A 13,463-nucleotide genomic window follows, 5' to 3' on the forward strand; every position below is an offset into this window, starting at 1 on the left:
AATTGCATAGAACCTCTAACTTTCCTACCATCATGCTGCTGAATGTAACATTATATATATATAATATATATATATGGGTGTTTTGTCTCTGTATGTCTGTGCACCATGTGGAGACGTGAAAAACCACTCACTGGTGTGTTAGCTCTGTTGGTGCTAACAGCGCCAAGTTCAGTGTGAGCTCCCTCTGTGGGCCCACAGCCCCCTGCAATGTCCACACCAGTGCCACAGGATTCCAGATTCGCGTTTTTATGTTCCTTTGCCCACTCCTTTGCCCAGCTGTGTTTTAGAGTCCCCAGAGCTGTTTTTCTCCCAGGTGATGTTCTCACCCTTGGGATAAGAACTGGGAACAGGCAGCTCTGTGAGGCAGAGCATCCCAACTTAGGACATTCCCTTTGTAATGAAAAGCAGGGGGCAGGGGGTTAGAAAAACTTATTGGTCTTCTTTCTAAATCAGCCCTGAAATCAGCCTCCTTTCTCAAGTTGTGCAGGCTTACAAGGTAAAGAAAAGACATTTCTAGGTAAGCCTGTGTTCAATGGATTTCTCTTAGGAGTTGTAAGCTAGCTGACTTATTATTCGCTGCGGGGAAATCAGCACTATGAACTTACCGCCCATACTTCTTTAGTGTTTTTTTTTTTTTTTTTCTTGACAGGAGTCAGATCTGGATTTTTGTAATTAATAGACAAAGAACAGCATCTGACTTGAAAGGTCAGTGCCATGTCCTGTTCTTCCTGTTGGGTTTTTTTTTTTTTTGTGTGTGTGTGTGTGTGTGTGTGTGTGTTATCTCTGCCAGTCTTCTATATTTAATGCAAATAGAGCACTTACAATAATATACGCTTCATCAAATCCAGAGGTGAGTGTTCATCAAAAGCCTCTTTAGTGAGAAGTTAATGTATTTATTTTAGTTGTATATGTGAGATTAAACCATAAAGACAAAGGTAAAAGATAACAAAATATTTCTATTCTAATAAAAAATTAAAAAAAAACCTACACATAAACTAGGAAGGAAGGGGAAAGAAAAGAGGAAACAGGTTGGTGGGCTGTAATGTAGACATAACTAAATCAAAGGTCACCAATAAAAATGTAAGGATCCTGGATTACATATGAGTTATTTAAAAGCAGGGGAATCTCAACATCAAGGCAGTGTCAGAACAATTTAAAACCTTTCTAAATATCAATAAAGGATTTTAAATTCAATGCAATGAATTTAATAAAATAGTTTTATCTATTCTTTGACAATTTCATACATGTAGACAACAAATCTTAACTACCTGAACTTTACCTCTCCTACTCTTCCCAAGCTTCTAGAACATATCAGCTTCTTCCTTTCAAATCCCCTCCTGAGTCTTGTTGTTATCCTTGTTGTTGTTAATAGCATAACCCAGCTAGCACTGCATGCTGGGATTCTGATTGACCTTTCTGAGTTGACCTGTGCCTGAGTTGAGCAGTGCCTGTAGTGAGTTCATGGATGCATTGGCCATGCCATGTCTGGAAGCACCTGTGTCTATTTATTTAATGTATGTGCCTATGTGTGTGCCTGTGTATGTGTGTGTCTGCTATGGTGCACAAATGAAGGTCAGAGGAAAGTTCTTTTTTTTTTGGGGGGGGGAGGAGGGCTCTCTTTCTACCATATGTGTCCTAGAGATCAAACTCAGGTTTTCAGGGACGGCAGCAAGTACCCTAAAACCTCTGAGCCACCTTGTACACCCAAAATAATTTTTATGAGAAAAGAAAACACAGCATATTAAAAATTATAACAGCTAAGCCTGGTAGCCTGTGTGCACTCAGGCTACAGCAGGAGGATTTCAAGTTTCCAAACTAGCCTGGGCCACAGACATGTCACATGGTCTCTAAAACCTCACAGCACGTGCAATACACGTTACATAGTTATGATCAATTGCAGTACAAACGCACCATCACGTCTCTACCTCTGAATGGTTTAACTCATCTATTTAAACATTTTCAGCAACTATTCTGCTTGCTTGAGAAAGCAAAACATAACTGAATGTTCCATGAACTTTTAGATTTTCCTTTTTCTACACAAAAGAATACACCAGACACAGAGAAACAAAAATGAGAAAGCATTGCTTTCTGGCGGGTGTGTGAGTCAGGTCTATGTAAATCGCTACCGATTTGTATACCATTTCTTCTAAAAACTTAAAGCGTTCACTTAGTTTCTGCGAGGTGGGGCCCTGCACACCATGACATGCTTGTGGAGATCAGAGAGCAAGAGGCAGGAGTTGTAAATATGACCAGTGTTATTTTTTTTTTTTTCTGGGCTTACAACCATGTTTTTCTTGGCTGCCAAACACTGGCCTCTGAACTTGACAATCTGACTTTCATGTAGGGCCCACGTGGTTAAGAGAGAGAACCAGCTTCCACAAACTGTCCACTGTTCTCTGCACACAGCCTGTAGTCCACACATAAGCACATTTACCACACTAACAAATAAATGTAACAAAAATCAGTTTTTCTTAAAAATACACAGAGAATTTGATTCTTCATATTTCTTTTCTTCTTATTCTTTATTTATCTTATTTGTTCTTCATTTTTATTTTTATTTGTTTTAAAATTTTTATTTGTTTTAAAATTAATGAGTTTCATTATGGAATTTTATGCCCCCCTTCCTCATTGCTCTTTGACCTCCTTTCATCCATCTCCCTTCTCCCCCACAGTAGGCCTCTTTCTGCTATCCTGTCAGTCTGTCCAATGACCATCTATTTTCTTCCCCCTTCCCTTTAAAATCTCTTGGCTCCTATATTTTATTCATTACTGCATTCTAAACAAACAAAAGTAACCAAAAAAACCAAAACCAAAACCAAAACCAAAAACAAACCAACCAAACAAACAAACAAAAAACAAACAAAACCAGAGCCCATAACCCTCCCGGAAACTCTACCGTGTTCTTTTCTGTGGTGCTAGCGATGGGACCCAGGATCTTCCCAAGGCTGAGCTGCCAGTTGTAGCAAGCGGCTCCGTCCCCAGCCTCACGCCAGCTCTTCAGCAGGAGTGTTTCTGGTGGTTAAGCTACGGCTTGAGTGTCTACACTTTGTTCTCGGCGAGGCAAGTTGGCAACATTCACACGCAGTTATGCTAGAATGCACAGCTTTGTCATTGCACTCTGCCTGAGCTGCCTCCTCACCACCCTGCGTCTTCCGGTATGCTACAGACAGTCTACACCAGGACACCATGAACAAATGGCATCCTTCCACACTTCTCTGAGAAAACCCGTAAAGTCTGAGCAACAAAATTCTCACTGCTTCACACCAGCCCCCAACCTCGAGATAGAGGAGGTCAATGGTTGGTGCCCTTCCTAGGAGTGCAGCCTGTCCCACCACTGTCCATGGGCTGGAAGACTGTGGGTGTGGGTGGGTGGGTGCTCCTGTCCCAAACACCGGGAGGAGCCAAGTCCTAACAACAAAGGTTGGAGGAAGGATGCTGATTGGGATTGCTTCCTTTGCCAGCTTTTAAGGCTTGAATTTCATTTCCTTTGTAAATATGCACAATAAAGGGATTGCTGGGCCATGTGGTTTTTTAGGTTTCTCTGTCTTCTTGTCCACAGTGTTTTCTATTACAATCCACACAACAATGTGTAAAGCTCCCTCTTCTCCACGCTTTCACCAGCGCTTGCTTTCTCTTGTCCTTTGGTAGCAACCACCAACCCAGTAGGGTGCATGCCCCCTCCTCTGGTTTTGCTTTGCTTTCTCTCATGATTAATAATAGTGAGAATGGTTTCATATACCTGTCGGCCACTCTTAGGCTTCCTTTGGAAAAATGTTAAGTCAGGTTTCTATGATTGCATGTTATTTTTTATTTATTTTTTTGAGACAGGTTTTTCATTGTGGAGCCCAAGTTGCTGGTCAGCTCACTCTTCTGCCTCATTTTCCTGAGTCCAGCACTTTGCCCATTTTATTATATCTTTTGTTGCTGAGCTGTGTGAGTTCCTCATGTTTTTTATATTAGTCCCCTAATCTGACACATGACTAGTATATGCTTTCTCCAACTCCCCCGGGACAGCCTATCAATTTTGTTATTTCCTTTGCTTTACAGAAGTTTTTCAGTTGATGTGGTTTCATTTACTTCTTCTTTTTGCAACTCTGAGAGAGTGACACCCTCTAAGGAAAGGAGGGAGGGCTATGCTTGCAATTTCTAATTTCATGTTTTTTAAAGCTTTTGATATGATATCTAAAATGTCACTGCCAAGAGATTGTTACTTTCAACATCCTCCAATGGGATAAGCCCTCTCCAGCAGCTCTGAGAACACTTGAGGGGAAAAGGTAGGTCAACTGCCGACCCATCCAGGTGTCAATCTCAAAGGAGCTTTGCAGAAGATATTCAAAGGCACGCCCAGCAGAGCAGGAGGGAAACCCCGAGTATGAGGATTCCGCAGGAAGGGCATGATTCTCTTTTTTGGGAGGGCAGCATGACTCTTGACAGATGCTAACCACGCACCCTGTGTGCGTCCAGCGCACATCTAAATGTCTAAATGGGCGCAGTGGTTCAGCTTGTCCTCTGGTTTGAGCTTCCTCGCAGAGCAGGGGCTAGAGGAAGGCTCTTTTCTTTTCAGCTCTTCTCCACCTCCCCTGGCTGCTCCTTAGACACTGTCACTCTCCTGAAGGCTCCTTACAACTGGTGGCAGGTGCCCAGAGGTGTGAGCTGTGGTACAACCTGAGTGTAGCACTAGGATCAACCCCCAAAAGGAAACTCAGAAAATCAGGGTGATGCATCAGAACTCAAGACATTCCATGCAGAGAGCTAGAAGTCCTGGAGAGTGGCGTCTGATTGTGGGGAGAGGGAGGGAGTGAAGTTGCTAAAAGGAAGACCAAAAGAGAGCCAGAGGAAGGGAAGTGTCGTGCAGGTGTTTCCTCCAGACTGAAACACACAGAAAATAAACAGACTGCGTTAGTTTCTTTTCCTGCTGCTGTGACCAAATAACTGACAAGAAACATTTAAGGAAGGCAGGGGTTTGCTTTAGTGCATTGGCGCACAGTAGGGGGATACAGTCCGTCACAGTCACAAAGGTATGGTGGTAGGGGCAGGAGACAGCTGGTCACACCATGCCCACAGAGAGGAAGCAGAGAGAAAGGAATGCTGGCACTCAGTTTTCCTTTTTTATTCGCCTGGGACTACAGAGATGAGACAGTGCAGAGTTATGCTTCTATGGTGATTCTAAATCCAGGTAACAATGAGGCTGACAATGAAGGTTCACCACCACAGACTAAGACTTGGCAGAATCAGTCAGGATGTGGAGATCATGGGCAGCAGGTGCCCAGGCCAGAAGCCAGATTTCTGATCTGGGAGAAGAAGGCTCCAGCAGGGACAGCCACATTTCCCTGACATTTACCATACATAATACCAATACCAACAAAGAACAGTGATCGTTTGCCTGCTTTTACACTGGTCTGTGACGAAGCCCTTGTAGTTGGCAACGGGGATGATTGGAGAACAGGTATGTAGAACAAGCGCTGACTCTTAAGTCTGGGAACTTCCTCCTTCCAAGCCAGCTGCTTTCTTTTGTACGGTGAAGAAAAATGCCAAGATGCAGTTGCCATAATGTGGCTGGTGAAGGGCTGGGTTTACATCAATTCTAGCTCTTCTTTATCTCCTTGAGCCAGACCTGTAACTGCTGGAAGATTTTCTGTGAAGAAGGGAGCATTCTGGAAGTCAGAACTCCACAGTGGTAAAAAGAAGGATCATGCAAATGAGTATGTAAATGATAACACAAAATACCCAGGGCCTTTTCTCTCACCTGGCGTCCCAGGCAGAGGCTGGGAGAATCTGAAGGCCTCATAGGTGCCATATCCAAGCAGTGGGAGGCACTAGGAATGAGAAGGACTGGCTCAGAGAGTCCCAAGTTCTGTGTTACACTCAGTACGTGCCAGGGATCTGTATCCCCTGGAAAGAAAGGAGACGATGGTGTTGAGCTGGGGTTACAGTGTTGTAAAGCCAGGTTCTAGCGGCATACTCACCATTAACGAACAGTACTTGGGTGGCTCCAGGGGTCTGGCCACCATAATAGGAATTTGTCTGGGCCACAGCCTGGGCAACCGATGCAGCTGAGATACCAAACACTTGTTCACACAGCTCTAGCTGGAAGGGCAGTGCTGGGAGCTGGGTAAAAGGACACTGAGGACTCTCACAGGTGACATCTGTGGAAAGAGAACACCCCTAGGTGTGGAGAATACATGTAGCCAGGTCCTGCTCTCCTTCAATCAATTGATAGGACGCCCCACAGTTGTGCCCTCCATGAGTTCACAGTTCTGCCAAACAGCTCCTACACATCCCAGATAACATCCCCATGACTAGGGCTGTGATGGAAAAGGCCAGAGGGTGAGGCTCCTAGTGAGAGCTCAACGGGCTCAGGGAGGGCAACCTGCAAAAAACAAGAACGTGAAGAGGTAGGATGGGTGAGACAGACTAAAAGCAATAACCAACAGGGAAAAGAGCCAGTGCTAAGGTTTATAGGGAAGGGAGACTCTGGAGTGACTAGCTCTCAACGAGGATCATGTCTCCCCTGACTAAAACCCATAGCTCACAGTGTTCTGGGTAAATCTGATTCCCTCGGCCTCACAGGAATTCCTTCCTTCCTTCACCATTTGCTGAACACCTACAACGCACTCAGACATATGTTAAGGCAATACTGGGCAGAAAGTGGCAACCAGAAAAGCTCCATGCTCTGCTGCTATAGTGATCAGAAAGGGAGGTGTGTGTGTGTGTGTGTGTGTGTGTGTGTGTGAATGACAGGTTCGAATACAGTAAAGGACACAGAATAACAAGGTGGACACAGGTTTTTGTCATGAGGGATGATGGAAGGTGCTGGGAAAGAGTGTCTTGTGGTGAGACTAAAAGAGCACTCTGTACAGGAGGGGAAATGGACCATCCTCGTACCCTGAACAGAAGGTGTCAAATTCCTAAGCTGGTGTATCGAGCAGCCCCAAATACTCAAAGCTGTGGAATAACAGCAGTAAGAAAAGTACTGTTGTTCTCGGTTTATAGATGTGGAAACTGGCCAGTAACAGTTAGGGACTTGCCTAAGTCTGTCCAACAGCACACAGACAGGAAATGGAATTGGAACACTTTACCTCACTTGTCTTCCAAGTCTAGAAAGATTTAAATTTGAATTCTGAGCCAGGTATGGTATCATATGCCTGTCATATCAGCACTCAGGCTGAAGCAGGAGGACTGCTGTGAGTTGAAGGGGAACCTGGCTACATGGTAAACCTCTATGCCCCAAAAGAAAACAAAGGCTTAACTGTGAGGTAGGATGACCAGATTTGACAAATGATACAAGATACCTGTATTCATAGATACACAAACCCCCCACTAGTTATTTACATGTGATGTTTGAGTTTTTAATCTGCATTAGTTTTTTGTTGTTGTTGTTGTTGTTTTTTTTCTGTAGTTCAGATTTATCGAGGTATATTTCGTCCAGTAACTCCAACCCTGGGTCACTGAAGCGCAATCTCATATTTAGGATGATTTCTCTGGCTTTGGCAGAGAAGTCAGACTGCACAGGTGAAGTACAGACATAGACACTGGAAGAGGCCTCCAGGCAGCAGTGTGTAGGTGGCCTCTTGCAGGACCACAGAATAAGGGGCGGGGGGAAGACTGGAAAAACCGTTCAGGTTGCAAAGTGGGCAAGACTCGGTGCTTCACAGGACATCTGGACCACAGCAAGGAGGAATCGGGATTAAGTTTCTAGCCCAGTGACTGAGCAAGGCAGGAGCCGTTCTGGGATAAAATATAGGGAGCACAGGGAAGGAGGGGGCACTCATGCTGAGGCCTCGGCGTGGATGTCACCGCAGGTGCCTGTTGACCCTCTCCAGCCAGACGCCTTTGGGGTTACACAAGGCCTCAGAGGCTGGTCAGTTGTGACCATGAGTTCAGCCCATCTGTAAGATGCTTTGGCTTGGGGGTTAGGGGGGTCACTCACAGAAGCCGAATTCCGTGCATGTCTGGTACAACCACTGCCGGTCCCCCACGCCAGACACCTGAGGGGCGGTGTTTCTGAGCTGTGCCACCGTCTCCGCTCTGGAGAAGCTTAAACACCTCTGGCCCATGCTGTGCAAGACTATCTAGAAAACAAAACGTACTTGCATACATAGGTAGCCAAATTGCTCCTCGTCTCCCAGCAAGCCAGGGCTACAGGCCTAGAGTAGGACTATGGGTCAAGACTGAGGAGAAGAAGGGTGAGTTCCTGAGGTTTTTCTGGGTGTCAGAAGTCAGTGGGAATCCACCAGAGGAGGTCCCTGTAACTTAATGTCCAAGGTCTAATCAAGCCCAGGCAAGAGTTAATCCGTCTACCTGTTTGCTCCTCTGTATGTGCCTGTCAATAAAATACGTTTTGTGAGTTGTTCTTAAAGAACTTGGTCCAGAATTAGAGCAAGAAAAGTGATGGCGGAATTGTAACTGTAGAACAGGAGTTGCGGGGGCGGTAACCCTAGAACTATGACTCCAGAGCTCCCCACCCTTCGGTCTTAAACACTGTTCTGCATTTGCTGCCGGCCACACACTGCTGTTGCCAAGACCACCTAACAAGACGGAAGGGAGAGTAATCATGGTCTGTAATGCTTGTATCCTGCGTTTTTAGCACCTGGTTGCTTAATAAAAAGCTGTTTTCGCCATCAGCCGGGTGAGGCGTCCAAGCCTTATTTTACAGGTAAGAAATTTAAGGCTAAGAGGAAGGTTTCGGTTGTCGGAGCCCGGGGGAGCTGGAAGCGCAGGATCGGGACGCTAGCTTCCGGCCTACCTGCGCCGCTCGGCGGAGCCCGAGGTAGGGCGTGGAGTGACTGCGGTTGCCCGGGTTCCCGAGGAGGAGTCCGCAGAGCTGGCGCACGCTCAGCGGCGCCCCCGCCTGCCCGTCGTACTGCACGGCGCCCCCCACCAGCGCCTGCAACGCCCCCAGCAGCTCGGCCTGGTCTTCGGTGAGGTGCAGGGGCCCGCAGGCGCCCAGTTCTTCCCGGAGCACCGCCTGAGATGCCGGGCCTGAGCGCAGCAGCCGCTCCACCTCCGCGAAGGCTGCAGAGGCCGCCGCCAGGCACTTTTGGAAATAAAAAGGGGGACGTTCGCGGGGAGGGGACGGGCGTCTTAGTTTTCCCTTCCTCTCGGGGGCGGTTCCCAGGCCTGGTTCCCGCCCTCTCTGAATGTTCCCTCCCAGTCTCCAGCATCTTCTTTTGGTGCCTTCTATCCTTCAGGTAGTCAATTCGGGGGCTCGCTAGCGGCCCCTCCCTGGAAGGCTCTACCCCATAACACACCACGCCCTCGCCAGCCCAGCAGTCTCCTCTCCTTTCCTCTCCTGCCTCCCCTCCCCTCCGCTTCGACCACCCCATCTCCCACCTCATCTCCCACCCCCACCCAGGACAGGACGTCTCCACTCCACAGGATGCCTCGCCTGGCTTTCAGGTCCTGCAGCTTCCAAAACCTAGCTGCACCCCCCAGGCTAAGGCCTTCTGCGGCCGGGCTGCCCGAAGTCTGCCGCCTGTTCTAGCCAGGCTTTCTTTCCCTCTCTCTCCTGCACGCCCCAGGTTCCGCCTACCTGCTGTGACCCTCCGATGGCAGCTCGAGTCAGGCTTCTGGCCACCACCTGCGAGGTGCGGGAGGTGCGTCGGGAGAGCGCAGGTTTGGGCGTTGTCCCCCCTCCCAGCCCCCTGGAGCCGACCTCTTACTTGGTTGTAGGCAGAGAAGTCCACTACCGCACGCAGCGGCGCGGAGGAGGCGACGGCGGCGAAGACGAGGTGGGGAAACTGCGAGAGGAGGGGCGTCAGCCTGGGACCGGGAGAGGTGCCCTAGCCTGGAGTCCCTCTTTGGCCCCAGTGACACTCGTGGGTACAGAGGGGCACGGGAGCACGTCCCCCTACCCTTGGACCGACCTCCCCAACTCTCCCACCCGAGAGGTTGGGGGACCTTCAGCCGGGTCCAGGTCGCCAGCGAGCCAGCGTAGGAGCCTCCGAAGCAGATCCAAGGGCTGGAGGAAGACACATTGAGGAGGCGGGAAAGCGCCTGAAGGGCAGAGGCCACGTCAGCTAACCTGCAAAGGAGCGAGGAAGTCGAACCCTACAACCCCCGAGGACCACTGTGCAGACTGGTACCAAAACCTAAGCTGGGCCCAAGTTCCCTCAGATGAGTCTCGCTGCCTAGGCCAGTGGACAAAGCACACCCGTTTTCTGTGAGAACGGAAAAGCGTCCTAGCACCTAGAACGTTAGAGTGAAAATTTAACAAAAATAAAAAGAAGCCAGAGGCAGTCAAGGAGGGCGCCCCAGAAGAAGAGGGGTTATAGGCAGGATGGGCTAAGGAACTGGGGACTGGGAGAAACCCAAAGAGAAAAGAGAAAGATACTGGCCTAAATGACATTCTTTCTTTTCCTCAGCTTTTCTGAGGTGGTTCTCAGTCAGTGCCGTGTAGCTGCCATTCGAAGCCAACGCAGTATATGGAGAAAACTGAGGTGGAGAGACTGAGAGAGATGGAAACAAGGAAGGGACAGTCTGGGAGACCAATAGAGGAAAAGAGGTACCAAGCTGGAAAGGAAGAGATAAGAATGGTTTAGAGCATTAAAGCGGGTGAGAGGTTGGAAAAAGTGATGGTAGGGATTAGTAACAGAAATGAGGTGCACAGGAAGAAGAAAGAGGTGCACAGGAAAGAGAGAGACATACAGATATCTTGGAGAAGGCCAGTTTCCTTGAAGATGGAAGAGTCTCTGTCAGTGTAGCAAGAATTGGAGTCACTGTGTGAGTTAACTGGGGAAATCTGTGGCTCCTACAGACTTGAGTGTGAGTTGACTGGGAAACCTTGAGACTTCTACAGACTTCTGAGCAGCAGAGGGGTCTAAGGAATGAGCCAGAAGGGTCATGATCCAATTCCTGTTTTCTATATGGAAGTCAAGGGCAGTCACAGAGGATGTGGCTATGACGTTGCTAAGAAATTCTCGTGGTCTGGAACAGTAGTCTACAGTGAGAGCTTTAGCGTTCTTCCGGCAGAAAGACAAGAATGGAGGGCAGGGAGAAATGAAGTTAGGGATGACAGGAGAAAGATTAAGAGACTGTGACACACAAAGGAGGAAAGGGGAAGCCAGAGACTCAGGCAGTAGCAGAGGCACAACTGGGGAGACGCTGACACAGCATTCTAGCCCTAGAATTCCAAACACCTCCTCTGTCCCCACTCACGCATGGCGGCTGGACAAATAGTGAAGCTGGGCCATGTCCAGGCCCCCAGCAGGCATACTCAGACCATAGAATCTGTGTTCCAGGCTTATCACCAGGGCCCCCAAGGCAGGGGCCAGTGCTGCAGGATGCCCTGTGGAGAGCACAAGGTAGGGAGGTGGATGAGTTGAGTATGAGCTATGGAGCTTCTCAGGTCTCACGATATTGTCATCCATAGTTCCTCTTCCTGGTCAACACCAGATCCCCAAACCCTGCTCCGTACCTGCCATCACTGAGCCAGGCCCAAGGCTGCCCTCGCCGCCTATGTATAGAAATACTGGTGCATCTCGGCCAGCTCTGTGTTGATCATTCACCCAGTACCGCTAGGAGTGGGGATAAGAGAGGAGAAAGGACAGTGAGCATCCTGACTCCCTTCCTCCTCCACTCCAGCCTTTTCTCTAAGAATTTACCCATCTACTCAATGTTGTTTTAGCTGGGCCCAGATTTTGGGCCCCTGGGGTGCAGAGGTGGGCACTCTAGTTACGGCCCAGCTTGCTGCGCTTTTGTAGTGTGCTCAATAAAAGTATTTTCCAAAAAAAAAATAAATAAAAATGCTCTTATTTGTGTTTGTATTTTTGAATCCTCAGGAAAGAGGGAAGTGGTTAGTGCATGGTAGGCCTCTGCTATTTTGTGAAGCAGTAATCATAGAATAAGTAGTAAATTTATTTATTTCTTAATGTGGTTTTCTAACACCTGCTGTTACTATTGATTTCAAGGCTAGTTTGGACTTCTGCTACATGTTAAAATCTGCTGCTTGTTTTTTTCTTTTCTATTTTCTATTTTTTTTTTTCTCTGTGAGACAGTCTTATGTCATGGCACAGAACTCCAACTCATTTTGCAGCCCAGCATGACATTGAACTCCCGATCCTCCTTTCTTCACCTCTCAAATTCTGAGCTTTCGGGTGAGCTGGGTAGGTTAGAAAGCATGGTGTGTGTGGGGGGGACACAGAGGAGGTGCAGAGTAAGTTGGCTGACAAGAGAGCACAGTGGACCATGACCTCACCTGCAGGAAGGTTCGCCTGTCGGATGCATTGAAGGGATCTAGCGGCTGCTCTAACCACCCTTGTTTGGGGGCAGCCGCAGGACCCTGACTTAGGCCAAGGCCTAGGTGCAGGCTAGAGCTCTCCTGGGACTTCTGAATGTGTTCTCTCAGGCGCCTGAGGAGCAGGGCTGTGAAACAGGAAGGCGTGAGAGTTGGGCTGGACTCTATAGGTCTCCCTACTTGAGCTTCAACCCACCTTACCTGGAGATGACAGCCCCCAGAGGGACACCAGAAGTAAGAAACCCAACCATGGAGCCTTGACCGCCATCCTTTCCGGTACTCTGTGTAAGGGTTGCAGGCACTCTACTCTTTCCCCGTTGCTGAAAACTTATATTATGTCTCCAGGGTTGGGCTTTGTTGTTAATGAGAAGCTCATGTTTCTTTTGGGATGCCTCTCTGGGCAGGTTAGGCGTCTGTAGTAACCACTAAAGCATAGCCAGACGCCAGAGTCAGTAGTGGATCGCTGACAGGGCAATATTCTCTGCACCTTGCTTTCTTTTTCTCTGGCCCCTCCATCTCAGCTTCCTCCTTGCCACGGTCAGCTTTTTCCCTGTTGATTTCCTATTCCCCATTCCTGCTTTACCCAATTCCAGTGTCTCCCCTTTCTATCTCAGTACCTCCTCCTGCACCCTCAGGTTTCCTTTTACTCTTACCTCCCCCTTCCTCTCTGGCTCTCGAAATATCTTTGGTTGTCCCAACAATCAGTCTTCCCTTGTTTCTTTGGTCCCAAACTTTTACGTTATTTTGTTATTTTCTTTCCAGCCTTTCCATATTACCTTCACCGCTCTCTTGGACCTACAATCCTGCCACTCTTTCCCTAAAACTTCTTACAGTCTATGGTGGCTTATGCTATCTCAGAATTCTTACCAGTGCTTGTCCTCTCTGTGAGCTCTTAATTTTTCATAACTTCGTGGGGTTTACTCCCTTAATCTTTAAGTTCAGAAAGATCTAAGGTCATCATCACTTTTTTTTTTCCAAGGGCGAAATGAGCTGGGCTGTAGTTTGGTGGTAGAACGTTTGCCTAGCACGCACTCCTCATCACCAAATTAGTCAGGTGTGGCGGTGCAAGACCGGGACGCTTGTGATCTCATCACTCAGGAGGCAGAGGTGAAAATCAGAAGTTCAGTCGCCTTCAGCCTCACATTGCAAGTTTGAAGGCAGCGTTGGGAACAAGAGAAAGAAAAAAGAATGTTTATTGTCAAAGGTATGGCCCTTATTTATCCCTCTA

At 48.0% G+C, this 13,463-nt stretch overlaps 1 protein-coding gene across 1 annotated transcript; it reads right to left on the minus strand.

Annotated features, from left to right (window-relative positions):
• Positions 1-5,099: 5,099 nt before the first annotated feature.
• Positions 5,100-12,503, minus strand: Prss16 (serine protease 16). Its single transcript, XM_021656085.2, has 12 exons — positions 12,437-12,503; positions 12,197-12,363; positions 11,417-11,516; positions 11,158-11,287; positions 9,901-10,024; positions 9,663-9,740; positions 9,533-9,580; positions 8,747-9,037; positions 7,931-8,072; positions 5,967-6,146; positions 5,747-5,892; positions 5,100-5,635 (listed from the first exon to the last, which is right to left on the minus strand). The coding sequence occupies exons 1-12, from the start codon at positions 12,501-12,503 to the stop codon at positions 5,585-5,587; spliced, it is 1,524 nt and encodes a 507-aa protein (XP_021511760.1). The 3' UTR covers positions 5,100-5,584.
• Positions 12,504-13,463: the final 960 nt, after the last annotated feature.

Source organism: Meriones unguiculatus, chromosome 19 (genome assembly GCF_030254825.1).
Source record: "Meriones unguiculatus strain TT.TT164.6M chromosome 19, Bangor_MerUng_6.1, whole genome shotgun sequence".
Taxonomy (NCBI): Eukaryota; Metazoa; Chordata; class Mammalia; order Rodentia; family Muridae; genus Meriones; species Meriones unguiculatus.